At 46.2% G+C, this 27,376-nt stretch overlaps 1 protein-coding gene across 7 annotated transcripts in view; it reads right to left on the bottom strand.

Moving 5' to 3' along the window:
* LOC144695773 (ral guanine nucleotide dissociation stimulator-like) overlaps positions 1–27,376 on the bottom strand; it is a 153,829-nt gene that overhangs the window by 63,590 nt on the left and 62,863 nt on the right. For 5 of the 7 annotated variants that reach the window (XM_078566755.1, XM_078566753.1, XM_078566751.1 and 2 more), the window contains exons 2-3: positions 12,949–13,056; positions 2,121–2,314 (exon numbers count right to left, since the gene is read on the bottom strand). In XM_078566755.1, coding sequence (XP_078422881.1) covers positions 2,121–2,314 — 194 coding nt within the window. In that variant the 5' untranslated portion in view covers positions 12,949–13,056. Of the gene's footprint in view, positions 1–2,120; positions 2,315–12,948; positions 13,057–20,556; positions 21,257–26,591; positions 27,259–27,376 lie in introns of those variants that run through there. The other 2 variants (XM_078566752.1, XM_078566754.1) reach the window with 2 other exon arrangements.

Below are 27,376 nucleotides of genomic sequence, written 5' to 3'. Positions count from 1 at the left end.
GGAATGTTAAGTGGTTGTGATATCTGATATTAAGATAGTGTATTAAAGTAACATCAAAAATCATTAATGGAATGTGACTTATTTTGATGTAGCCTGTAATATAGCACCATGGCATTGCTGTAACATCATTTGCAATAATGTAACATCCCTGTTATTAATGGAATATTTCTGCCATTAATACATGATCAAAGGTACAAAATTAAAAAGGAATAGAAGGAGGCCATTTAACGGAGGCACTGGTGTAGTGGTATTGTCATCCAGGGACACAGGGTAATGCTCTGGGAACCAGGGTTAGAATCCCACCACGTCAGATGGTGGAATTTGAATTCAATAAATCTGGAATTAAAAGTCTAATGGTGACCAGGAAACCATTGTCGATTGTCCTAAAAACCCATCTGGTTCACTAATGTCCCTTTAGAGAAGGAAATCTGCTGTCCTTACCTGGTCTGGCCTACATGTGACTCCAGACCCACAGCAATGTGGTTGACTCTTAATGCCCTCTGAAACGGCCTAGCAAGCCACCCAGTTCTCAAGGGCAATTAGGGATGGGCAATAAATGCCGTCCTTGCCAGCGGTGCGACGCCCCCCCATCCCACGAATGAATTAGGAAAGTCCCTCAAACCTATTCTGCCATTCGATGAGATCGTGGCTGATCTGCGACCTGACTCCACACCCCTGAACACAAATGGCAAACAAAAATCTATCAATCTCAGATTTTAAAATTAGCAATTGATCTGTCATCAATTGCCATTTGTGGAAGAGAGTTCCAAACTTCTACCACCCTTTCTACATGGGCGTGTTTCCCTAACCTCACTCCTGAAAGGTCCCACTTTAATTTTTAGACTATGCCCCCACCCCTCCACCTAGTCCTTGACTCCCCAACTACCAGAAGTAGTTTCTCTTTAGCTAACCCCTCGGTTCCTCTTAATGTCTTGAGAACTTCGAAGTAATCACCCCTTAACCTCCGAAACTCCCGGGGTATATGACCCTACTTTGTGTAATCTTTCCTCATAACCTAACCCTTGGACTCCAGGTATCATTCTGATAAATATTACCGGTGCTGCTGCATAATCGCTGGCATTGATGTGACATTACTGATGAGGATGTAACATCAGCAAGCTGGATACAATGTTGCTGCTGGTAATTCAAAGTCACTGCGATTAATGCTATGCCACTGATATCACTGCTGTGTCATGTCATTGTTTTCTCGGTCATGCTGTTGGTATTGAGATACTAATGTAACTAATATGGGTGGAATGTTACTGGTATGAATGGTTCATAATGGTGCAGATGTGACATCAATAATGATGAGCTAATGGCGGGGATAAGATTAAACGTCAATAACCTTGATGTAACAATAATGGGGTCAATGTAACGTAACTGCCAATACTGTCATGTCGGTGAATTTATTTTTGAGGCATTACAATAATTAATTGGCAAAAAGACTAGATGTGAGATGAGGAAGCTGTAACGCAATGAGTTCTTCTGATCTCCAGTGCGCTGTCTGAAAGGGTGCTGGAAGCACCAACTTCAAAAAGTAATTGAATAAATATTTGAAAAGGGAAAATGTACAGGGCCATGGGGAAAGAGTCAGGGACAGGGCGCGTGGGGTTAATTAGCTAGCTCTTTCAAAGAGATGCAAAGTGCATGATGGGCTGAATGGCCTTCTATTTTTGCTGCATGTTCTGGGCTGTGAGTTCAAGCCCCACTCAAGAGACTTGTGCATAAAAATCTAGGCTGCCACTCCAGTGCAGCACCGAGGGAGTGCTGCATTGTCGGCGGCGTCGCCTCTTGCCTGAGGTGTTAAACTGAAGCCCCGTCTGCCCTCTCAGCTGATGTAAAAGATCCCTCGGCATGATTTTGCAGAAGCGCAAGGGGGTTAATCCCCAGTGTCCTGGAAAATCATTTATCCATCAAAACAAGTGACCTAGTCATTATCAAATTGCTGTTGTTGGTGGGGTTTTGCTGCATACAAATTGGCTGCTGGGTTTCTTACATTACAACAGTGGCTACACTTCAAAAATACCCCATTGGCTGTAAAGCACCCTGGGATGTCCTGAAAGGTGCTATATAAATGCAAGTCTTATTCTCTTCTCTATGACTCCATGATATTTGCCTACCGGTTGAGCAGCAGTTCCAGAACCTCCTGGGTCGTAGTGAAGGCTCGATAGGTGGCAAGGAAGACGGAGACGTAGGAGGGGTCGCCACAATCAAAGGCCTCAAGGAGGTGCTGCACAATCTTCTCAAGCGTTCCGACCTTGATCGACCGGATTTTAACTGTTTCGCACGTGGTGCCAACCAACTCGTTTTCCATCTGGAGGGCACAAATCACAATGGTGAAAAGCTAAGCCAGACATGACATGAACAGACAGGGCTCGTGGCCAACACCAAACGGGCAACATGCTGTCATGGAACCAATGCCGAGGGCCTTCAGGGCACCGGCACCAGGCAGCACGGTTGGGGGTGCTGGCTTTCAGATGAGACAATCCCATTACTGAAGGAGGTCTGCCCCGCCAAGGCCATTGGAGGTAAGTGTAACCCAGCATGATGGCTGCTCTCTCCACAGGGCCCAACTCATGAGGCAGAGGCCTGGAGGCCCAGCCAGCTGGAGATGTGTGTCCTCTGGGTAGGGCAGGAAGTACCTTGTGTTAGAGGTGGCGAGGCAGTATTACTGTAGGGAAGAACATACTTGGTTTAGACAGGGTGCAACAAAGATTGGTTCATGGGATGAGGGGATTGTCCTATCGAAACAGACTGAGTTTAATAGGTCCATTCTCTCTAGAGTTCAGAAGAGAGGAATGAAAGCAGGAATCTCTGGAAAAACTCAGCAGGTCTGGCAGCATCTGTGGAGAGAGAAACAGAGGTGATGTTTCGAGACCGATATGACTCTTCTTCAGAACTGGCAAAGAGGATCTAGAAGAAGGGATCTCACTGAAATGTATAAAATTCATAGAGGGCTTGGCAGGGCAGGTGCTGAGACACTGCTTCCCCGTAGCTGGAGAGTCTAGAACTAAGGGACACAATCTCAGGGTAAGGGGTCAGGCATTCTGGGCTGAGACAAGGAGGAATTTCTTCACTCAGAGGGTTGTGATGAATCTTTGAAATTCCACACCCCAAGAGCTGTGGAGGCTCAGTTATTAAGAATATTCAAGACATGAGATCAATAAGTTTTTGGGCACAAATAGAATTAAGATATACGCAGATTAAGTGGGAAAGTGGAGTTGAGGCATCGGGATCAGCCATGATCTTACTGAACAGTGGAGCAAGCTCAATGGGCTAAATGGCCTACTCCTGCTCCTATTTCTTATGTTCTTAAGATCATCAACGTAACGTCACAGAATGATTTCCCTGCTTGTAAGGGAGAATGTAAACCTTTAGCCCAGTGGGAAAAGAGACACAGCTAGGGTTGCCAACTCTCCAGGACTGCCCTTGAGTCTCCAAGAATTAAAGATTGATCTCCTGGACACTGCAGCAAGCAACATCCTCCTCCCCACCCCCACCCCCACCCCCACCCCTACCCCCACCCCCAGGGATAATTAAAAGGTGTTTATTTTTTAATTTAATTTTCTTGGAACTCTTTTGATGATTAGTTATCAAAATATTGAAGGATTTGTATTAAATTTAAAATTATTTTACTGGTGAGAGGCAGGGGGACGTGTGTTGCAAGCTCCAGGAATATCTCCTCACAAGAGTTGGCAACCTGGGCCACAGCACTTAGCCAACAGAGGATCTCACACTGAAGGGAGCATTGGCCCCGCAGTTTGGAAGGAGAGTAAATAAGGTTCCTGAAGCAGCCAAGTGGTTTAACTCGCAGTGAAGCGCCGAGGAACAAGTCGCTGTTTTTAACCTGGTTTCAAGCCCTGCCTGGTTTGTCAAACTCCTCAAAGGCGGGAGACTTCTAGCCCATTCATCCCAGTACCCAGGCCCTCTAAGGAATGCCAACCCCTCCCAGGGTTGCCCTGGAGTCTTCAGCATTTAAAGATGAATCTCCCGCACACTGCTGTGAGAAAACACCAAGGAAAAAAAATTATAAGGGCTATTTTGAAAAAAACGCCCATTTTCCTTCCCATTTTCTTTGAGTAGTATTTTTTTGTGAGCAATAAAATGATTGGAGTTTAGAAAACGGCTGCTTCACAGTCAAAAATCATCCACTTGAGTCCAAGGCAGAAAGATTTGTACTTGATGTAAAGACATCCCAGGGTGAGTTTGGTTGCAGCCAATGGAGTCGCTGCTATAATGTCGGAAAGGTTCGTTCAGTTTCTAATTGGACAAGAAGACTGTGCTCCCAACTGATGGGTGTGTCAGCCGACCAATGGGGGAGGAAGGGTGGGGGTGAGTCATTGGGTGGCGAGACTTTGTGTAATGAATCCTCCAGAAATACGTCCAGACCGAGTTGGCAGACTTAAGACCTTCCCTCGGTTTATCTGACACGTTTAACTTTGAGGTCAGGGGCTACCTGTGTGAGTGAGACCCCTATAGAGGAGTTGAACCAATAGGAAAACAACTCAAAAAGTGTGCGCAGAACAGGCTGAATGGAGGAGCTGGGTTCAGTCCAGCTCATTTGTCACTCCTCAAGACCCCAGCACCTCACACTTCCTCAGGTCTAAACTCTGCTGCCCCTATCCTAAGTCGCACCGAATCCTATTTTGTCCATCTCCCCGTGTTTCCCCATCTACATTGGCTCCCGAAAAAGCCATTCCTCAAATTTAAAAAAAAATCTCGTCCTCATGCTCAAATCCCTCCATGGCCTCACCCCCTCCCTATCTCACTATCCTCCTTCAGTCACACAACCCTCTGAGATATCTGCACCCCTTCATTTCTGGCCTCTTGTGCATCCCCGATGTTAATCATTCCACTACTGGCGGCCGTGCCTTCAGCTGCCTGGGCCCAAGCTCTTGAATTCCCTCCCTAAACTTCTCCGCTTCGCTACCTGTCCCTCCCTCCTCCTTTAAGATGCTTCTTTAAACCTACCTTTTTGACCAAGGCTTTGGTCATCTGTCTTAATATCTCCTTGTGTGGCTTGGTGTCAAATTCTGTCTGATATCCCCATCCCTGTGAAGCATCTTGGGCGATTTGCTACATTAAAGGCGCTATATAAACGCAGCTGGGTGGCTTGAGCAGAATTGAAACAGAGCCCGGAGGTTGAGCTGGAAGTCAGCAGTCACTCATTAACTAAATGTTATGATTCAGATCCCTTGACATTTAAGAGGGCTCCTTCCTGCAGGTGCAATGGATGACTGAAAGCAGTGGACTGCAATGAATAAAGTGATTATTCCCCTGGGTGCAAAATCAAAGCACAGTCGATCTGCACTATGGGGTTTTGCAAAGAGAAAATGCAAATAAAGCACAAAGTGAAGCCTTGTGACACTCAAGCAAAGGGCAGTTCCAAACAGGCTTGGGGGAATGCGAGCTGCGTTGGCAAAATGAGGTTGAGCTCAGTCACGTGACTGACTTTTCTTAATCTTAATCGTTTACCTAGCAGAGAGGGAAGTGTGCCAATGTAGGGACCGAGGCCCATTCGAAGGACTTGAGCACGCAAGGCCAGCACTTTTGAGGGTCTGCCGCATTGCCTGAGGTGCCGCCATCCACCTGAGATGTTAAGCCGAGGCTCCCCCCAGTACGGGTGGGCCTGAAAGATACCACCGCACCCTTGCAGTAAAGAGCAGGGAAGTTCCGGGGGGGGGGGGTGGTTTGCGGGGAGGCTGGGGGTGGGTAGGTGGTGTGGAAGCGGATCAATAACCAGAGGACACAGATTTCAAAACACTGGCGGAAGATCGAGAGGGGAGGTGAGGAAAATTTGTTTCAGTCGGAAAGCTGTCGGGATCTGGAAAGCTGTCGGGATCTGGAATCCTGTCCCTGAAAAAGTGGTGAAAGCCAATCATAAACAAGTGCCTGCGGATGAGGAACTTCCAGCATTACGGTCGATGGGGTTGGGCGGGGTGAAAGCAGGGGGGCGTGGGGCACAACTGCTCTTTCAGAGAGCCATCAGGTCAAATGGCCTCCTTCTGTGCGTTAACCTTCCATGATTCTGGAATTCTAACTGGTCAACAGTTACCCCTCAGCCATCATTAGCAGAACCAATGAGCTGGGCAATTACACCCATCAGTGTTAGTGGGATCTTGCTGTGCATAAATTGTCTGTCGGCCTGGCAACAGTGATTACTCGAAAAGCCATTTGTTGGCTGTGGGCCACTTTGGTTCAATCCTGGAGGCTCTACATAAACCCTGATTTTCCTTCTTCACCCAGTCCCAAGTCTCTCACCCCGCGAGATTCTCTTTGCATTGGAGAAACGTGGCCTTTATGTAGTGTTTTAGTGACCTCAGTACAACCAACGATGTACTTTTGAAGTGCTCTCACTGTTGCAATGTAAGGGAAACAGCAGCAAATTTGTACACAGCAAGATCCCACAGAGACATAATGACCCAATAATCAATTTCGGCGAGGTTGCTTGAGGGGTAAATTTTGGTTCTAGGACACTTCTTCAAATAATGTCATGAGCCTGGATTTTAAGTTTGGGTCGCGCTGGGAGCAGGGAAGTTCGGTGGGGTCCGACAACACGCGGGAAACCCGGAGGCTAAGTTCAGCGCATCTGTCGGTGACTTTTTAAATGCAGCCCCTTTATTCCCTGACTTCTCCGACCCAATCAGCGGCAGTGGATGCAATGTGTACCCACATGACGCGATTACGAGGGCAGTATTTAAAGGGACAATCCAAGCGAGCAAAGATGAACGTGTTCGTGTCAGATTGGAGTCCAGACAGGCAAAGAAACGAAAGCGTGTGTCTCATCAGCAATGGCTGGCTGCCTTCATGCACAGGAAAGCATGAGGAAATTCCGAAGGCATCAAACTAAGTGTGTAAGGTGGGGCCTGGGAGGGGTGGGGAAGGCAAAAATTTGCCACAGATAATTATCTCTTTGCCTGTTGAACACATGCTGGTGCACTGAGGTTTTACATTGCTAGGTCAAAATGCCACTGGGGTGAGGGCAGGAGAAAACTGCCACCAGCATCTCCTGCCCTCCTTCCTTTTAACTTGGAGACAAGGTTGGCAGAAACAGCACCCACCAGTGTTGAAGGCAAGAGTGTATTCAGCCAGCGGGGGTTGGAGAGGGGCGGACCTTCAAAAAGTCCAATTGTCCAATAGGAATTTCGCAACAAGCTTTGAGTCAAAACATTGACCGGGATTCTCCGGCCCTGTCATGGTGGGGTCCGCCATGGGAGATTCGACGGCCCAGCCAAAAGTCCATTGGCTTTGGATGGGACCGGATGATCCCTGTGGCGGGTGGGGCCTGGTTTCTCCCACCCATTATTACTTCCAGCCATCTAACAAGGCCAATAAAGGGAAATGGAAGAGAAGGACAGCAGCAAAGGAGTGGCTGGAGGAAAAGAGACCACAGGCTAAGCAATTCACCTTCTGCTGCCCTGGTAGCTGCTACGTGATACAATGGTAATGGAGTTGCTCGCTCATATTTGTAATCGATCTCAATCAGTCAGACCCAGAGAGAGGGGCGAGGAAAATCTCCAATTAAAGCGCGGATCCGTTCGCTGGTTATATGCCACTGATCAGTCAGTAACTTTGCTGCCATTCACTGCGATGGCGAGAGACTGCAGAGTGCTGAACACAGGGGATCTGCAAGTCCTCATGTATGAATCACAGAAAGTTAGCGTGAAGGCACAGCACGTAATTAGGAAGGTAAACTGAATGTCGGCTTTTATTGCAAGGTGGGTGCAGTATAAAAGTAGGGACGTCTTGCTACAACAGTACAGGGCATTGGTGAGACCACACCTGGGGTGGAATTTTACGGCCCCATCATGGGTGGGGCACCAGGGCCGTAAACCATTCAAAAGTCCCACTGATTTCGGCACAACCATAAAATCCTGCCAGTGTTAAGTTCCACCCCTAGACTACTGTGTACAGTCTTAGTCATCTTACTTAAGGAGGGACATACTTGTATTGGAAGCAGTTCAGGGAAGGTTCACTGGGATGATTCCTGGGATATAGGGATTGTCTTATGATGAAAAGGCTGAGCAGGCAGCGCTATACCCCTTGGAGTTTAGAAGAATGAGAGGTGATCTTACTGAAACGTGTAAGATTCTGAGGGGGTATACACTAAAAAGATGTTTCCTTTCGGCGGAGGGGGAGAGCAGGGAGTTCAAAACTAGCTCGCAAGGCTTAAAGACATTTAAGACAGAGATGAGAAATTTCTTCTCACAGAGAGTTGTTAGTGTTTGGCATTCTCTTCCCCAGAGAACAGTGGAGGCTGGGCCATTGAATATATTCAAGACTGAGTAAGATAGATTTTTTATTGACAAGGGAGTCAAGGGTTATTTTGGGGGTGGGGGTGTTGGTGGTGGCGACTGGGTGCACGGTCAGGAAAGTAGAGTTAGGGCCACAATAATTTTATTGACTGGCAGATCAGGCTCGAGGGGCTGAATAGCCTACTCCTGCTCCTATTTCTTATGGTCTTATATTTCAGTGACCATTCAGTGACAAGCCCAGCTAACTGGTTTGCACTGGTCGAACAACAGCCGTTGCTTCCTCTGGAAGAACCCTTTACAACCTTCTGCACTCACCATCAAGAGCAACAATTTCACACCATAACCACCATCCCCCTTTTTTTCCAGAGAGCAGGAGCTGGTAATAGTTCACCTGCTGCCATTTACACCTCCTCTGGACCCATTTTCTCTTTCTGTACTGGTTCCGTTTCCACCTTCTTTTGCCTTGTACTATCATCTCTTTGGCAGTGAATCTCTCCTGCTTTCTACCCTATCAAAGACATTTCCTGTTTTTCTTTTTCCAAACCTCCCCCCGCCCCCGCTTTGCTTATCTTCAAAATTGCATAGAACCTGTTCTGTCTCTCACCTTTTAGTTCTGACGAAAGGTCATTGATCTGAAATGTTGGCCTGGAATTTTGCAACATTGTGAAAATGGTGGAGGCGACTGAAATCCAGGATTCCCACCCCCGAACGCAGCAGCTGCCATTTTTGCGGGGGCAGGGATGGGGCCGGGTTGGGATTTGCCATGTGTGCTTCACGGAGGCAGCCGCCCATATAAAACAGCAGCTGCCTCAAGTCATGTCTGATTTTTATTAGTCAGGAGTGGAAAATGTGCAGATTAAACCTGGCAGGAGCAGGTCTAAACTTTGCGGAGTCCTTTGGAGAGGTGGAATACCCTTTTGCAGAGGGAGGGTATCCCTTTGGATATGGTCCCAGGACACCTTTGGGAGAGGTAAGCTGCCCTTCGGGGTTATTAAACGTGGACATGAATGTGCGTAAAAATTGCACAAACTCATTGGAACTGTCAGGAAAGTTGTCAAAAGCAGCTGTCAAGCTGCCAAGGTATTTAAAACTCCAGCCCTTAGAATCTTTGAAATAACTATATTAAATGAAACATTGCTTGCTATTTCACATGGTCTGTTGGCATAAGCCTAAGGGCTTCCATTATGGACTGACTAATTTCACAATATTCCATTATTACAGTGGGCTATCTGCCACTTCACAGTTTGATTGACAGCTATAAGTGGTAATATACTCTTTGAAGTGGGACCATGAATTCAAATGTTTATTTTTATAAGGGATTAAGACGTTGAATTAAATGTTTTTTTGATAAGGATTAAGCACTTGAATGAAATGTTTGTTTTTATAAGGGATTATGTAGTTAAAGGTATGCAAATATGGTGGATATTTTCTTATGAATGAGAGCATTTTTAAAAAGTCTGCAAGACACATAGAACTTTATTTTATCTCTCTCCACAGATGATACCAGACTAGCTGAGTATTTCCAGCTTGCTCTGATAATATATCTAGAAGAATATTTATTATGTCTGTGTTCTATCAAAAACAACTAAATTTCTATAGTGTCCCTGACATAGTAAATTTTTTTTTATTATTCATTCACAGGATGTGAGATTCACTGGCTTGGACCGCATTTATTGCCCATCCCTAATTTCCCTCGATAAGATGGTGGTGAGCTGCCTTCTTGAACCGCTGCAGTTCATGTGGTGTAGGTACACCCACAATGCTGTTAGGGAGGGAGTTCCAGAATTTTGACCTAGTGACAGTGAAGGAACGGCAATATATTTCCAAGTCAGGATGGTGAGTGACTTGGACAAGGGATATCACAAGGCACTTTCACAGGAGTGATTCTCAATTTCACACCAAGCTACATAAGGAGATATCTGGAGAGGTGTAAGATAGGTAGAGCAACAGACAAGTTTAGGGAAGGAAGTTTTCTTTTATGTTCATTCATCGGATGTGGGCTTCACTGGCTTGAGCAGTGTTTATTGCCCATCCCTAATTGCCCTTGAGAAGATGGTGATGAGCTACCTTCTTGAACCCCTGCAGTCTATGTGATGTAGCTACACCCACAGTGCTATTAGGAAGGGAGTTCCAGGATTTCAGCCCAGTGACAGTGAAGGAACGGCGACATATTTCCAAGTCGGGATGGTGTGTGACTTGGAGGGGAACTTGCAGGTGGTGGTGTTCCCATCTATCTGCTGTCCTTGTCCTTCTAGATGGTAGTGGTCACAGGTTTGGAAGATGCTATCGAAAGAACATTGGTGAGTTGCTGCAGTGCATCTTGCAGATGGTACACACTGCTGCTACTGTGCCTCAGTGGTGGAAGGAGTGAATGTTTGTGGATGGGGTGTCAATCAAGCGTGCAAACAAGCTCTGTCCTGGATGTTGTCAAGCTTCTTGAGTGTTGTTGGAGCTGCACTCATCCAAGCAAGTGGGGAGTATCCCATCACACTCCTGACTTGTGCCCTGTGGATGGTGGACAGGCTTTGGGGAGTCAGGAAGTAGGTTACTCACCACAGAATTCCCAGTCTCTGACCTGCCCTTGTGGCTACAGTATTTATATGGCTGTTCCAGTTCAGTTTCTGGTCAATGATATCCCCAGGTTGCTGACAGTGATAGTATTTAGCGGCAGTAATGCCACTGAATGTCAAGAGGAGAATTTCAAAGCTTAAGGCCCAGGCAACTGAAAGCACAGCCAGCAATAGTGGAGCGAATAAAATCAGGGGCACTCAAGGGGCCAGAACTAGATGAGTGCAGATATCATACAATCATAGGGTTTATACCAGAGCAGGAGCCCATCCTGCCCGTCCTGCCCATGCCAGCTCCCTGCAAGCACAATTCACCCCGTTCCACTCACCCGCCAATTTTCCCAGAAAATTTTTCTATTCAAATAGTTGTCCAATTCTCTTTTGGCGGCATTGATTGAATCTGCCTCCATCACTCACTCAGCTAGTGCATTCCAGATCCTTACCACCCGCTGCATAAAAATAGCTCACCCTCCTGTCCCTGTTGATTCTTGGCCAGTCACCTTAAATCAGAGCAGTCTGGCATTCCGCCAACGGGAACAGTTTTTCCCCCATTTACTTAGTCCAGACCTGTCGTGATTTTGAATGCCGCAATCAAATATCTTTTGACCATCCCTTCTCTAAGCTTCTCCAGTTTCTCTAGTCTAACCACGTAACTGAAGTTCCTCACCCTGAAAACCATTCGCATGAATCTTTTCTGCTGCCTCTTCTGATGCCTTCACATCCTTCCTGAAGTGCGGTGCCAAGAACCAGACACAAAATTGCAGCTGAGGCCGGACCAGGGCTTTATAAAGGTTTTTCATAACTTCCTCATTTTTGTGCTTGATGCCTCTGTTTATAAAGCCCAACGATCCCGTCTGCTTTATTTGCCGCTTTCTCAACCTGTCCGGCCACCTTCAATGATATCTCAGAGGGCTGTGGGCTGGAGGATTTAACAGGAGCAGGGAGGAGTGAGGCCATGGAGGGATTTGGAAACTAAGGTGGAGAATTTTAAACCTGAGGCAGTGCCAGACCGAGAGCCAGTGTGAAGTGAAATAAGGCTGATTCTTTCAGAAGAAGAAATGGTTGGTTAAAAATACAAGATAAATTTCAGGGATCTCTGGATGCTCCAGACACATCGAACTACCAACACTCCCGTGCCCCAAGTGGCCACTTTTTGGCCAATGATGCCATTTCTTTGGGCAGTTCCATCAATCGCCTCCCTGAGGATCCCAAGTGATTGCTGCTCGTCTGAAGTCAGTGAATGTTGAGATACCGTGGGGCCTCCCGCTACTCTTCCTTCAGGACTACTGACAGAAACTTCTGTTGGTAGCAATTTTCAGCAGTCTCTCTCTCTCTCTCTCTCGTCTGAGGCTTCCGTGTCAACATTATGGCTGGGCACTCGGTGAGGGGTGGCCACAAATGCAGAGCCCTCCTTGGGCCTGAGCTGCAGTGAAGCATCTTTATTTACCCATGTCTGGGGAAGTAGATCTCGCTGCCACAGGGAGTGCTTAGAGCAAACAGTATGGGTGCATTTAAAGGGAATCTAGAAAAACACATAAGGGAGAAGGGTGGAGGCAAAAACTTTAAACTCTTTTAAAAAATACCTGGATCTATACCTAAAGTGCTGTAAGCTGCAGGGCTATGGGCCGGGTGCAGGAAGGTGGGTTTAGAAAGGGCACCTGGGTGTCATCGGGCTGGCATGGACAAGATGGGCCGAATGGCCTCCTTCTGTGCTGTAACTTTTCCATGGTTCTAAGAGGATATATCCATGTGATGAGATGAAGTTGGGCGGGAGGAGAGTTGTGTGAAGCTGAAACACAGCACTGAGCAGTTGGGCCAATTGTATTTGTGCTGTAAATAAATGGAAGGCAACTTGTTTTCGGAGGTCGCAGGGCCCTTTATTGCTTCATTGATCAGCCAGTCTAGCGCCTCGGGGGCTGAAGCCGTCAATGTAGTTTGCCTAATGGGTGCTGCTGTGCCAACCCATTCTAATTCTGGTCGATTGTTCTGCCAAATGGAGTGTGGGGCGGCTCCGTTTTGAGCAGCACCTGCCTGAGGCCAAACAGATAACCTGTGTGGGCCCGGATCAACGCCCTGCTTGCGTGGCTACCTGTGGCCTCCTGAAAGCTCAGAAGAATGGTCCTTACCCCCAGCCATTGCTGCCCTTTGCTCGCTGCCTGCTGGAGTTGCACTTGCCGCTGCGTCACTGAATAAACGGCCCCGTCCACTGTCTCCTCGCTGAGGCACTGCGGCGACTGGAAGAGGGAGATAAATTACTCTCACCACAAAAACTTACACATATACAGCGTCTTTAACATTATACAATGCCCCAAGAGGCTCCACAGGAAAATTATAAAAGAAAATATGACACTGAGCCACATAAGGAGATGTCAGATCAGAGGACCAAAAGCTTGGTCAAAGAAAGAGGGTGTTTTTTTTTAGGAGTATCTTAAAGGAGGAGGGCGAAGTAGAGAGGTGGAGAGGTTTAGGGCCCCAGGTAGCTGAAGACCACCTAAGATGCAGCAATGAAAATAAAAGATGACCAAGAGGCCAGAATTAGAGGAGTGAAGGTATCTCTGAGGCTTGTGGAGCTGGAGGAGATTACAGAGGGGGTGAGACCAGGGAGGGATTTGAAAACGAGGATGGGAATTTTAAAATCAAGGTGTTGCTTGACCGGGAGCCAATGTAGGTCAGCGCGCACAGTGGGTGACAGGGGAACGGGACTTGGTGCAAGCTCGGGCACGGGCAGCAGAGTTTCAGATGACCGAGTTTACGGAGGATAGGACTTGGGTGATGAGCCAGGAGCGTGTTGGGATAGTCAAGTCTAGAGGTAATGAAGGCATGAACGAGGGTTTCAGCAGCAGATGAGACAAGGTGAATGTCACGGAGGTAGAAATAAGGAGCCTTAGTGATGTCATGAATTTAGGTTGGAAGCTCAGCTCAGGGATAGATGTTCAGGTGTGACACCCAACTCTCCCCCCACCACCATCATCCCCCCACACTCGCCTGCCCCAAACACAAACATACACCTATAAAATGGATGTAAAAACCCACAAATGAACTGTTGGCTCCACCTTGTGAACACAGCCTGTTATAAAGCCCATATCATCTCCATTCTTGGCACAGAGATCATGAAAGAGTACAGCACAGAGGAGGTGACTCAGCCCATCACAACATGGCTGTAAAGAGTCAATGGGAGCGAGTATCCTCCAGGATTGTCCCATCATGCTGGCACGACATCAGCAGAATTCCCATTCCTTCCTTTCCGACCCCTCCCTGTTCAAACAACTCTTGGAAAGGAGGAGGCCATTTGGCCCATCGTGACTGTGCTGGCTCTTTGAAAGAGCTGTCCAATTAATCCCACTCCCCTGCTTTTCCCCATTGGGCTGCAAATTTTTCCTCAAGTATTTATAACATTTTCTTTTGAATATTATCATTGAACCTACTTCCACCACCCTTTCAGATGCTGCATTCCAGAGCCACATTAAAAATTTGGTCTTCATCTCTTGAACAATTTTGGTTTAGGAGTCCTGCTGCAACATGCCTCGATCCCAAACTCAGACAAACACACCCCACAATTACCATTTCCCACATGAAAGTGGCACTTCACAAACTCATTCCATCTGAGCCAACAATAACAACTTGTATTTATATAGACTCTTTAATGCAGTAAAACATCTGAGAGTGTTTCACAGGAAAGATGACCGAACAATAGAGATCAACAATGCAGCCCCTGGATTAATCTAGTGAGGACCTGAGTCAAGTTATAGCAGTGTTCAGTGATAACACACATCCATTTTCTGACCAGGCTTTCCGAAAATATCATAAATTAATTCTAAGACAACATGATTTGACTGATTGGCGGGACAGGCTGGAGGGGCTGAATGCCCTGCTCCTATGTACCTCTAAGCATTACTGTCCATTTGAATTCTTCCAATTAAAAAAAATGGTTGCCAGCTCTGTGGCTGAAGCCATTTATTCATGCTTGTATAGGAAGTGAAGGCATTCAGCTGTAGTTCACCTGTACAAGAAGTGAACTTGATGTGATATAGTTCACCTGTACAGGAGGTGAAGCATTCAACTGTAGTTCACCTGTACAAGAAGTGAACTCGATGTGATATAGTTTGCCTCTACAGGAGGTGAAGCATTCAACTGTAGTTCACTTGTACAAGAAGTGAACTCGATGTGATATAGTTTGCCTCTACAGGAGGTGAAGCATTCAACTGTAGTTCACCTGCCCAAGAAGTGAACTCGATGTGATATAGTTCGCCTGTACAGGAGGTGAAGCATTCAACTGTCGTTCACCTGTATAAGAAGTGAACCCAGTGTGATATACCTTGTCTGTACAGGAAGTGGACACAGTTCACCTTGACATAAGTGAGCTTGTGCTATAAAGTTCACCTGTGCCAAAGTATTATGTAATTATTTGCCTGTTCAGGGAGGGTGCAAGACTGACAGAAAAGAATCATTTTACAATCTCAAAACAACTGTCCTCTGCCCCCACTGTCACAAGATTATATGCCTGAGTTAAACAGAATGAATATATCTGGGTTCAATCACAGCGCAAGTATCACAAAACATGCGTGCCTAATTACATTATAGAGCTCATGGTGTGTGTGTCTAGGTACATCGTACTATTCACAGTCAGCATGCCCAGTTATATTGTGGCATGTGTACCTAGTTACACACTGAACATTAGTATGGTATGTGTATCCAGGATGCGCCATAGTGATTACATTGTGTGTACTTATGTTATGGGGTTGGTTAGCTCAGTTAGCTAGATGGCTAGAATGTGGTGCAGAATGATGCCAATGGCACGGGTAGTTTTTGGAGAGCTGCCTCCTTGCCCCGTGCTTGATGCAGAATAGTGTCCTTCAAGCTATAAAACTACTTCTCTCTCTCTCTCGCCAACAGAAAGAGATACCTGTGATCCCTCGTACAATATGGTTAATTAACATTACCTATGTTACATTTTAGTTTTATGGTGTACGCGCCCGGTTACATTGTATTATGCTATACTCAGTTACATCAAAGTGCTCATGATGCATGTGTGCTTAGGTTACACTGCAGCAATCTCTGAATGTGTACCTGAGTTACATTGTTGTGTTCACATAATATGTTCCTGGGTTACATCCTAGTGTACACAGCGTGTGTGTCCGCTTACATCATCGTGCTGAGGTTACATCATGGTGTGTTTGCTGTAGTAAGGTTAGAACAGTGAAGCATGATGTCCAAGTTCTTACAGTGAATCATGAATTCAATAGTAAAGAATCTTATAAATAACTATCTAGAAATATGTCGTATGATTTGACTGAGTGCCTCATGCTGGATTGTGTAACATGAACTTGTTAAAGCTAAAGATATGATTCTGTGGTTGTCATGTCAAAAATAACAAAACAAAATAGAAAAGAAAAGCAGTCCAACATGTGCACCTGGGTTATATTTCATTGCTCAATGTGTGTTGCCAGGTTACATTGTGGTGTTCATAGCATATGTGTCCGGATTATATTGTAATGTGTACTCTGTTTACCCAGGTTACATTGTAGTATTCACGGAGTGCCTACCCAGTTATAGCGTAGTGTTCATTGTGTGTGCACCCAATTACCTCACGGTGTTCACAGTGTTCATGGTGTGTGTGTGCCTGGGTTACTTTGTACTGTTTGCAGTATGTCCCCAGATTACACAGTAGTGTTTTGTTCTGTGTGTGTGGGTACATAGTGGTGTTCACAGTGTGTGTACCCAAGTTAAATCATAGCATTCATGATGTGTCCCTGAATACATCATGCGTGTACAGTGTGTACTCAGTTACAATGTAATGTTCATGGTGTGCCTGGGTTATAAGTTAATTATTACGGTGGTGTGCATGCTAACTTATCAGACTGCTTATCTGACAGCCAGTATTGAATGAGCAGAAATTTCCTCCAATTAAATATTGGGAAGGCTGAAGCTATTGTTTTTGGTCCCCATTTTAAACCCCGTTTTCTAGCTACCAAATCCATCCCTCTCCCTGGTCTCCTTGGCTATAATATTCCAAAATTCCCTGGATTCTGGAAAGGTTCCAGTGGATTGGAAAAATGCTAATATATTGCCCTTATTCAAAATGTGGGGCAGGAGGGGGGAGGCAGAAAGTATTAAACTATACATCAATTAGTTTAACATCTATTGTTGGGAAATTGTTGGAATCCATTATTAAGGAAGTGGTAATGGGGCATTTGGAAAGTCAAAATGCAATCCATCAGAGTCAGCATGGTTTTATGAAGAGTAAATCGTGTTTGACTAATTTGCTAGAGTTCTTTGAAGATATGACAAGCAAAGTGGATAATGGGGATCCTGTAGCTGTAGTATACCTGGACTTCCAGAAGGCCTTTGATAAGGTGCCGCACAAAAGATTAATACACAAGATAAGATCACATGGAGTTAAGGGTAATATATTAGCTTGGATAGAGGATTAGCTAACCAACAAAAACCAGAGAGTCGGGATAAATGGGTCTTTTTCTGGATGGCAAGCTGTAACTAGTGGGGTGCCACAGGGTTCGGTCCTTGGGCCACAACTATTTACAATCTATATTAATGACTTGGATTCAGGGATAGAAGGTACTATAGCTAAATTTGCAGATTACACCAAAATAGGTGGGAAAGTAAGTTGCAAGAAAGAAATAAGAAATTTACAAATGGATATGAACAGGTTTGGTGAATGGGCCAAAATTTGGCAGATGGAGTTTAACGTGGACAAGTGCGAGGTTATCCATTTTGGTCAGAAGAATAAAAAGGCGACTTATTATTTAAATGGAGAGAAACTTCAGAATGCTTCAGTGCAGAGGGATATGGGTGTCCTTGTGCGTGAATCGCTGAAAGCTAGTATGCAGGTACAGCAGATAATAAGGAAGGCAAATGGAATTTTGGCATTTATTGCTAAAGGAATAGAGTACAAAAATAGGGATGTGTTGTTGCAACTGTACAAGGCATTGGTGAGACCGCGCCTGGAGTACTGTGCACAGTTTGGTCCCCTTACTTGAGGAAGGATGCAGTTGCACTGGAGGCAGTTCAGAGGAGGTTCACTAGATTGATTCCAGAGATGCGGGGCTTGTCTTATGAGGAGAGATTGAGCAGTTTAGGCCTATACTCGTTAGAGTTTAGAAGGATGAGAGGAGATCTAATTGAGGTATATAAGACGCTAAGGTGGATAGACAAAGTAAATGTGGAGCAAATGTTTCCCCTTGTGGGGCATTCTAGAATGAGAGGCCATAGTTTTAGGCTAAGGGGTGGTAGATTTAAATCAGAGATGAGGAGGAATTACTTTTCTCAAAGGGTCATGAATCTGTGGAATTCACTACCTCAGAGTGCAGTGGATGCTGGGATGCTGAATAAATTTAAGGAGGAGATAGACATATTTTTAATTAGTAACGGGTTGAAAGGTTATGGGGAGAGGATGGGAAATTGGAGTTGAGGCCAAAATTAGATCAGCCATGATCGTAATGAATGGTGGGGCAGGCTCGAGGGGCTGAATTGTCTACTCCTGCTCTTCTTATGTTACAGACTATAATAAACCAGCCTGTTCACAACCTTAGTCTCATATTTACCCTGAGATGAGCTTCCAACCACATACTTGCACCATAGCTAAGATGGCCTACTTCCACCTCCATAACATCACCCAACTTCACCCCTGTCTCAGCTCATGTGCTGCTGAAACCCACTTCCACACCTTCATTACTTCCAGACTTGACCATTCCAATGCACTCCTGGCCAACCTCCCACATTCCATCTTCCATAAACTTGATGTCATCCAAAACTCTGTTTCCCATGTCTTAACTTGTATCCGCATTCACCTATTATCCCTGCATCTGCTGATCCACATTGGCTCCCAGTCAAGAAACGTCTTGATTTTAGAATTCTCATCCTTGTTTTCAAATCTCTGCATGGCTGCGCCCCTCTTTATCACTGTAATTCCTGCCAGCCTTACAATCTCCACTGAAATATCTGTGCCTCTCTCATTCTGGCCTCTTGAGCACCTCTGATTTTAATCGCTCCACCATTGGTACTATGCCCCCAGCTGCCTAGATTCTGGAATTTCCTCTCTACCTCACTTTCCTCCTTTAAGACACTCTTTAAAACCAACCTCTTTGACCAAGCTGGTGGTCATTTGGCCTAATATCACCTTATGTGGCTCAGTGTCATATTTTGTCCTATAATACGCCTGTAAAGACCCTAGGGATGCTTTATGTTAGAGATGCTATATAAATATGTTGTTCTGCTGTTGTTACATCATAGTGCTCTCAATGCCATTGAGCCATACAGTCATACTTACATCCTCTTGCCTAAAACTCTAAATCTGAGGCTCCTAGAACTTGTATCATCAATTTAATGGGGACAGCTTTTCTTTGTCTACCTTATCTAAACCTGTCATAATCTTGTACACCTCTTATCAAATCTCCCCTCAATCTCCTTTGCTCCAAGGAGAACAACCCCAGCTTCTCCAACCTAACTCTGTAACTAAATTCCCTCATCCCGAGAACCATTCTGGTAAATTTCCTCTGCACCCGCTCAACTGTGCCATTAAGTCTATTTTGCCTCTCCCTATCCCTTCTGCCAAAATGCATTACCTCACACAGTTCTCTATATTAAATTACATCTACCACGGTGTGCCCATGCAGGTTACATTGTAGCGGTCAGTGTGTGTGTGCGTGTGTCCGGGTTACATTGTGGTAATCACGATTTGTGCACCCAGATTGAATCATAGTAGCACGCACTGTTTGTGTACCCAGATTATATCATAGAGTCTGTGTACTTGGATTACACAGCAGTGTTCACAGTATGCGTGTGTACTGGGTTACATCAGAGTTCAGAGTGTGTATTGGACTACATCACAGTTTGTGTGTCCAAGTTAGTGTTCACGGGGTATGTACCCGGTTACATCGCAGTACATGCCCAGGTTACATTGTTGTGTTCATGGTGTGTTCCCAGTTACGTCGTAGTATTCAGTGTGTGTGCCCTGGTTATATTGTAGTGCATATAGTGTGTGCCCAGGTTACAACGCAGTGTTGACAGTGTGTGTGTGCACTGGGTTACATCGCAGAGTTCAAAGTGCGTGTACTGGGTTACATCGTGGTGTTCACAGTTTATGAGTGTTCTTGGTGCAGGTACCCGGTTACATCGCAGTACTTACGGTGTACATGCCCGCATTATATTGTCATGGTGTGTACCCAGTTACATCGTAATGTTCACCATGTGTGCCCAGGTTATATTGTAGTGCTTATAGTGTGCATACCCATTCATAATGTCTACATTGCATTTATCCAGTTACATCCTAGTGCTCACCATGCGTGTGCTCGGGTTACATCGTAGTTTTACTGTAATGTGCGCGCAGGTTACATTGTGGTGTTGTTCACTGTGTGTATACTGCGTTTGCATCGCAATGTTTATGGTATTTGTTACCCGAGTTATGTCGTACATTTGTTTGTGCCCGGATTGCAATGTTCAGAGTCTGTGTGTGTGTGTCCGAGTTGTACTGTAGTGTTTGCAGTGTGTTACATCGTAGTGTTCACAGGTTAAATCGCAGTTGTGCGTTTTCAGGTTAAATTGTACCCGTCCTTAATGTGCCGAGTGCAGATCGCACTGCATACATATACATACACTCTCGAGTGAGTGGCTCACTCTGGTGAAATCTCGTTATGCGAACCAGGATTGACTGATACGCTGCAGCGGCTAGTGAATTCAGTCGCTTGTTAAGTACAAAAGTCACATCGCACGATACATACCCTGGGCAAATGGTAATACCACCGTGTCTTCATCTCCAGCAGAACACACTGCGAGAGTCCCGGCCGCACTCACTCAGTCGTGCACAGAGGAAGCCTGGCTCGACCCGGCAGCCCGGAGGACCCCTTCCTCCACCAATCCAAGACAGTCCAGACACACACAGTCCAAGGTGCACAGCTGCCTCTCCTCCAAACTGGACTCACTGCTCGATATTCAAATCCAGCTGCTGCCAACACCGTTTCCTTCCCCAACATCTGTGCTCCGAGTGTATGAAAAAACACACACACACTCACAAGGGCCTGATTCACCCAAACTTTGGGAGTGTGAGACCGAGCCAATGGGATGGCCCAAACAGCGGAGGGAGCGAGTGTGTGATCAAATTCTCTCAAACTGCTCGGAGACAGACAGAGCCTGTCTCAGCAGGATCTCCCCCTCTCTATTTATCTCCCATTGTCTCTCTCTCTCTCTTAATTTCTCCCTCACTCTCTCTCCTAATTTCTCCCTCTATTTCTCTCCCATTCTCTCTCTCTCCGTCTTACCTTCTTAAAACTCTTTTTATTTCTCTTTTGACTTGCTTTCTCTCTCTCTCTTTCCTTGGTGCTCTTATCCCCTTAAAACTCTTTCTAATGTCTCCTTTGACTCGCTCTCTCTCTCTTTCCCCTTGATGCAACCTCTCCCTCTCCCTCTCGCTGCTTATCAGGCTATCTAGTTTATTTTAATGCAGCTCACCACCACCTTCTCCAGGGCAACTAGGAATGGGCAGTAAATGCTGGCCCAGCCAGTGAAGCCCACATCCCGTGAATGAATAAAAAAAAAACAGGAGCTTAATGTATTACTTATCTCGTGAGTAACATATTTTCCAACTCACCGGCCTGCCTGTTTAACCCCTTCCTTTCCAATCTACCCAGTTGAAGGTACGAGGAATCTAAAAGTGCAAAGCACATTGAAGGTGCAGCAATATTTAAATTGGGTGTGAGCTGCATTGAGGTACCTAGGGGGAAAGGCCAGGTCTAGGGGTTGAGGTCACCCCCCCCCCCCTCCCCACCCCCAACCACCTCCAGGGTCAAGGCTGACTGGAGCAGGTAGTGAGGAAAACAAATCAGGAGGTGGGGGATCAGGCATCAAGGTAGGAGCTTTCAACTCTTGGTGGACTGCAGGAGAGAGGATTGAGCTAGGGCCTAGGGTAAGGAGTGCCACAGTCTGGACATCTGTCGGAGACCACAGCCCAGAAATTCCACCACAGGCTTTTTGCTACACCAGGCCTGGAGCAAACGCCACCAATGACAGGAAACCACAAGCCTCATGGCTGCTGCCTGCTCTCACGCACCATCGCAGAGCAAAGCTATGAGAAACAGTCAAATGGAGGAGCTTTTTTCTTTTAAGCACGTCTTCTGAGCCACTGGTTGCTAACCAGGCCCATCACTGTTGGCGATTCGTCATGCCAAGGATGATTCTTGTTTACGAATGGCTGGGTTTAAGTGAGATATCAGTGATGGCTGTGGGTTTGCGGATGGCTTACGAGGCCTATCCTAGCCTTACAGGCTCTCCCATAGTGAGGCCACCGGCTATCAGCTGGTAGAGATGGTGGAAGATTGTTGGTTCGAGCAACTGCCCTCTCTTTCCGCCTCTCTCACCATCCCCTCTCAGTGGCTGCTCTTGTTGATTGGAAGGTCTTGGCACCATTTTTAATAATTGGCCACGGTTGGTGATCTGCTTCCCACGTGTTGATCCTAATGGAGCAGAACTTCGTGGAGGCTTTGAGGTCGTCTTTGAAATGTTTCCTTTGCTCTCCATGTGAGCAGCCTCTCTGGCATAGCCCTGACTGGAGCACTTTTTTGGAAAGTCTTGAATTGGGCTTTCTGACAACATGTCCCACCCACCTCAGCTGATGTGAGATTATCACGGCCTCTACATTTGGCATATCTGTGGCTTGGAGGATGCCCAAGCTTATTCTTTTTGTCCTCGCACTTGTTTCACAAGATCCTTCGAAGACAGCATTGATGCTGTTTTTAAGGCCTTGACATGATGTCTATAAGTTGACTAAGTTTCAGCCCTGTAGAAAAGCAAGGGGAGAACCACTGACCGATAGTCTTTGAGTTGATTATTGGGTCTGATATCACAATTTTCGAAAACACAAGTATGTGAAATATTTTTTATATTCTTTCATGAGATGTGGGCATCGCTGGCTTGGCATTTATTGCCCATCCATAATTGCCCTTGAGAAGGTGGTGGTGAGCTGCCTTCTAGAACCGCTGCAGCCCATGTGGTGTAGGTACACCCACAGTGCTGTTAGAGAGGGAGTTCCAGGATTTTGACAGTGACAGTGAAGGAACGGTGATATATTTCCAAGTCAGGATGGTGAGTGGCTTGGAGGGGAACTTCCAGGTGCTGGTGTTCCCATGTGTCGGTATGTTTCCCCTCATGGGGGAATCTGGAACTCAGGGGCACAGTTTCAAAATAAAAGGCCTCCCATTTAAGACAGGGTTAAGGAGGAATTTCTTCTCTCAGACAATCCTTAATCATCATAATTTTCTTCCCCACAGAGCAGTGGAGGCTGGTGTCATTGAATATATTCAAGGCTGAGTTAGACAGATTTTTGATTGATGAGAGAGTCAAATGTTATACGGGCAGGCAGCAAAGTGGAATTAAGGCCACAATCGGATCAGCCATTATCTTATTGAATGGCAGAGCAGGCTCGAGGGGCTGAATGGCCTACTCCTCCTGCTCTGATCTCTTATGTTAGGTTTTCCAGGTGAAGGGAGGTTTCGATAAAGCAGTTAAGGGCTGATCCCCTGGTGAGTGGGTGAATAACTAGAAGGCCTTATAGGTTCAGGAGCCTCTGACAGAAAAATCGAGAGGGGAGGTGAGGAGAAACGTTGCCACTCAAGGAAGTTGTCAAGATCTGGAAATGCTCTGCCTGAAAAGGAGGTGGAAGCTGAATTGTTTTAAACCATAAATCATTTCAAATGGGAGTCGAACAGCACTCAAGGATGAGGAACTTATAGGGTTACGGACAAAAAAAATACAGGGGCATGGAACTCAGTACGACCGATCTTTCAAAGAGCCTGCACCGACATGACAGGCTGAATGGCCTCCTTCTGTGCTGTAGGTTTCTGCAATTCTACAAATGATCTGCTCTAGCTGGGTGATGGAAAAGCTTCATATACTGGGTGCTGCATGGGAAGTGGTAATTGGAATTTACCTGACATTGTCTCCCACATAGCTGTGGCTGTCGTCATGGCAACAGAATCTACAGTGTACCCAAATAAATATACATTTTTTTACTAGGGAAGGTCAGAAGCCTGCCCCCGATGACTGATTAGCTGAGTAATTGCCTTAACAAGTAACTCTTTGCATTCTGTGATACAGCAAAGGGCGTGATCACTGCCGGTTAGTCAGCAGTGTTACAGAGACAGCAGTCAACAAACAACAGAGGGATTCCCTGCGTTTTTAGCTGATTAATTGTCCAACAGAACTCCTCAGGCCAGGAGGGATCCACTCACCCTGTTCACATATAGTAGAGGCTGATGCTGTTGCTACTAAACATATATATACTGACTACAATTCTGTTGGACCTTGAAAGAAGGGCTTGCATTTAGCTGCACTTTTCATGAGGGGCCAAAAGCGCTTTACATCCAATGAAGTACAGCACTTTTAAAGTGACTGATGTGATGTCAGAAATTTAGCAGCCAATTTGCGCACAGCAAGCTCACACGAGCAGCAACGTGGGTGTGAACAGATCCATCTGTTCCTGTTCAGAAGAAAGGTCACCTCGATCTGAACTGTCAACTCTGTTTCTCTCCACAGATTATCTGCTGAGTATTTCCAGCATTTTTTGCTTTCATTATCAGATTTCCAGCGTCCGCAGCATTTTGCTTTTGTGCCTTTTTTTGGATGTGATGTTGACTGAGGGATAAATATTGGCCAGGACCAGGGAGAACTCACCTGCTCTTCCAAAATAGTGGCCCACCTGAGAGGGCAGACGGGGCCTTGTTTTAACGTCTCTTCCAAAATACAAGCACTTATGACAGTGCAGCAATCCCTCGGTACTGCACTGAGAGTGTCAGCCTAGGATTTTTTTGTGCTCGAGTCCTGGAGTGGGACTTGAACCCACCACGCTTTCTGACTCAGAGACCAGAGTGCTACCAACTGAGCCATAGCTAATGTTCCATACACATAAGATGCACATTACACAAACTTATATCGTACAACATGTCATGACATTGTTCATACCGAATATACAACATTCTCAAACCATTCCACTTCCTCTTAGGTGTTGTTTTGTCAAAAGGACGCTGTAGGCCTTTGGTACTGAGGCTGAAATACCAGGAGTGAGTGTCAGAAGGCTGTCCAGCCAACTTGAGGCATCACAACTGAATCCAATCATGTTGGCACCTGCCCTCTATGTGGCCACATTTCCGGCTCAGACGGGAAGCCCCTGGTCACAATGCATCTCCTGTGCACTGAGGCCCACCGAGGTTGCTTGCTGTCTTGCGACCTGAGTGCTGCTCTGGCTTTTACTTCTATTCAGTTCGCTGGCTGGGCTAGCATTTATTGCCCATCCCTCACTGCCCTTGAGAAGGTGGTGGTGAGCTGCCTTCTTGAACCGCTGCAGTCCCTGTGGGAGTAGGTACATCCACAGTGCTGTTAGGGAGGGAGTTCCAGGATGTTGACCCAGCGACAGTGAAGGAACGGTGATATATTTCCAAGTCAGGATAGTAAGTGACTTGGAGGGGAACTTCCAGGTGGTGGTGTTTCCATGCTTCTGCTGCCCTTGTCCTTCTAGATGGTAGCAGTCGTGGGTTTGGAAGGTGCTGTCTAAGGAGCCTTGGAGAGTTCCTGCAGTGCATCTTGTAGATGGTACACACTGCTGCCACTGCGTAAAAACAAATTATCCTCATCTTCCCTCTGGTTATTTTGCCAATCACCTTAACTTTGTGCCCTCCATTTGCCCACCCTCCTGCCACTGGAAACAGTTTCCCCTTGTTTATCAAAAACCATTCATGATTTTGAACAGCTCCATTAAATAATCCCTTAACCTTCTTTGCTTTAAGGAGAACAATCCCAGCTTCTCCAGTCTTTCCACATTAACTGAAGTCCCTCACCCTGCTTCATAAAAAAGCATGAAATGAACAAAAATACCTGTATTTGCATGACGCCTTTCACAACAGCAGGAGGTCCCAAAGTGCTTTACAGCCAATGTATTACTTTTTGAAGTGTAGTGACCATTGTAGAAATCACAGCAGCCAATTGCAAACAGCAAACAGCAGTGAGTTATTAAGCCAATCATCTGTTTTTGTGATGTAAATTGAGGGATAATATTGGTCAGTACTACGGATTTAACTTGTATGCTCTTCTTTCACTCATGCCATGGGATCTTTTACATCCACATGAGAGGGCAGACTTGGTTTAATGTCTCATCTGAAAGAATGCACATCCAACAGAGAAATACTTCTTCAGTACTTGCCGGCTGACAGTGCAGCACTCCATCAATTCTGCCCCTCCAATAGCACAGCACTCCCTCAGTGCTGCTCCTCCAACAGTGCAGTACTCTTCTAGTATTGACCCTCTGACAGTGCAACACACCCATAGTACTGCCCCTCTGCCAGTACAGCACTTGCTCAGTACTGTGTTTGGACAATGCAGCACTCGTCAGTACTGCCGCTCCAAAAGTGCAGCACTCCCTCAGTACTGTCCATCTGAGTGCAGCACTCCCTCAGCTCTGCCCTCTGATAATGTAATACTCCTTTAGTACTGCTTCTCTGTCAGTGCAACAGTCCCTCAGTCTTCCCCTCCAACAATGCAGCACTCTCTCAGTACTGGCCCTTCTGCAGCAAAGCAGTATTACCCATCTGACATTGCAGTGCTCCTTCGGTAGTGCATTGGAAGTGTTAGTCTGATTTTGTGCTCAGATTCCGAAGTGAGGACTCAGGGGTGAGTGCGACCCCACTGAGGCATGGCCGACTCCACAAAGGAAATGCTACTGACACCCAACCTATACGAGCAAGACCCTGACCGGTCACCTTTGCTTACCTACCAAGTCCAAGTCGCAGTACCACCGTGTCCGCATCCCACCATATCCTCTCGAGTCCCTTCGGATTCCAAATAAGCCGCAGATCCTGAGGTTGACCTCGTCCTCTTCCATAGGCACTGGTCATGCAAGCATGCTCCTCATGTATCGCGAAGCCAAAAACTAATATCCATCAACTCCTGAGGCTTGCCCCGGGGCTCCAGGCCTGTTGCCACGTAAGTCAGGTAACAGCCTCCACCAACCCAGTGAATCCACTGTCTTCTAAACACAACTGACTGAAGCTCGCTGCAGCTAAAACCAGACAGGCACAAATCCCCTGGAATTAACCTTTTCTTTTAAACCTGATTTGAGGGCTTTCTGCTTTTCGCTCACACCAGACCAACTGAGGTAGGCAGGAATTCTGCTGCAAGACCCACATTGACGGCAGAGTTTAGTCAGGCAGCTCGAGTGCTGTTGAAAGACTTATCCCTGGCCCCAGGTTCACAAGCGATCTCTGTAGAAGCTCACACACGTTGAGTGGAAAAGCAGCCAGGCAGGTCGGCACTTGCGGAACAAGAAAAACAGGAACTGGTTCATAAGGGAGGGAAGGAAGTCGGTGTTAGCTTTGGGCAAGGTTACTGAGACGCTGTTGCTGGTCAGCTTCAGATTCTAGGGCCCAGCACCTGTGTGCTCAGTCCCAATTGGCCTGACTCCAGCATCGCACTCGAGTCTTGAGGAAATTAGAGACTCTCCTTATGGTGTCAAATGACAGAACGTTTCAGAGAGTTGTGGGTTTGTGCGTTGCTCTAGAG

The sequence above is a fragment of the Cetorhinus maximus genome, chromosome 21 (assembly GCF_964194155.1).
Source record: "Cetorhinus maximus chromosome 21, sCetMax3.hap1.1, whole genome shotgun sequence".
Classification (NCBI taxonomy): Eukaryota; Metazoa; Chordata; class Chondrichthyes; order Lamniformes; family Cetorhinidae; genus Cetorhinus; species Cetorhinus maximus.
The sequence above is the reverse complement of the archived record's forward strand: the minus strand, read 5'-3'. Positions and strand labels throughout refer to the sequence as shown.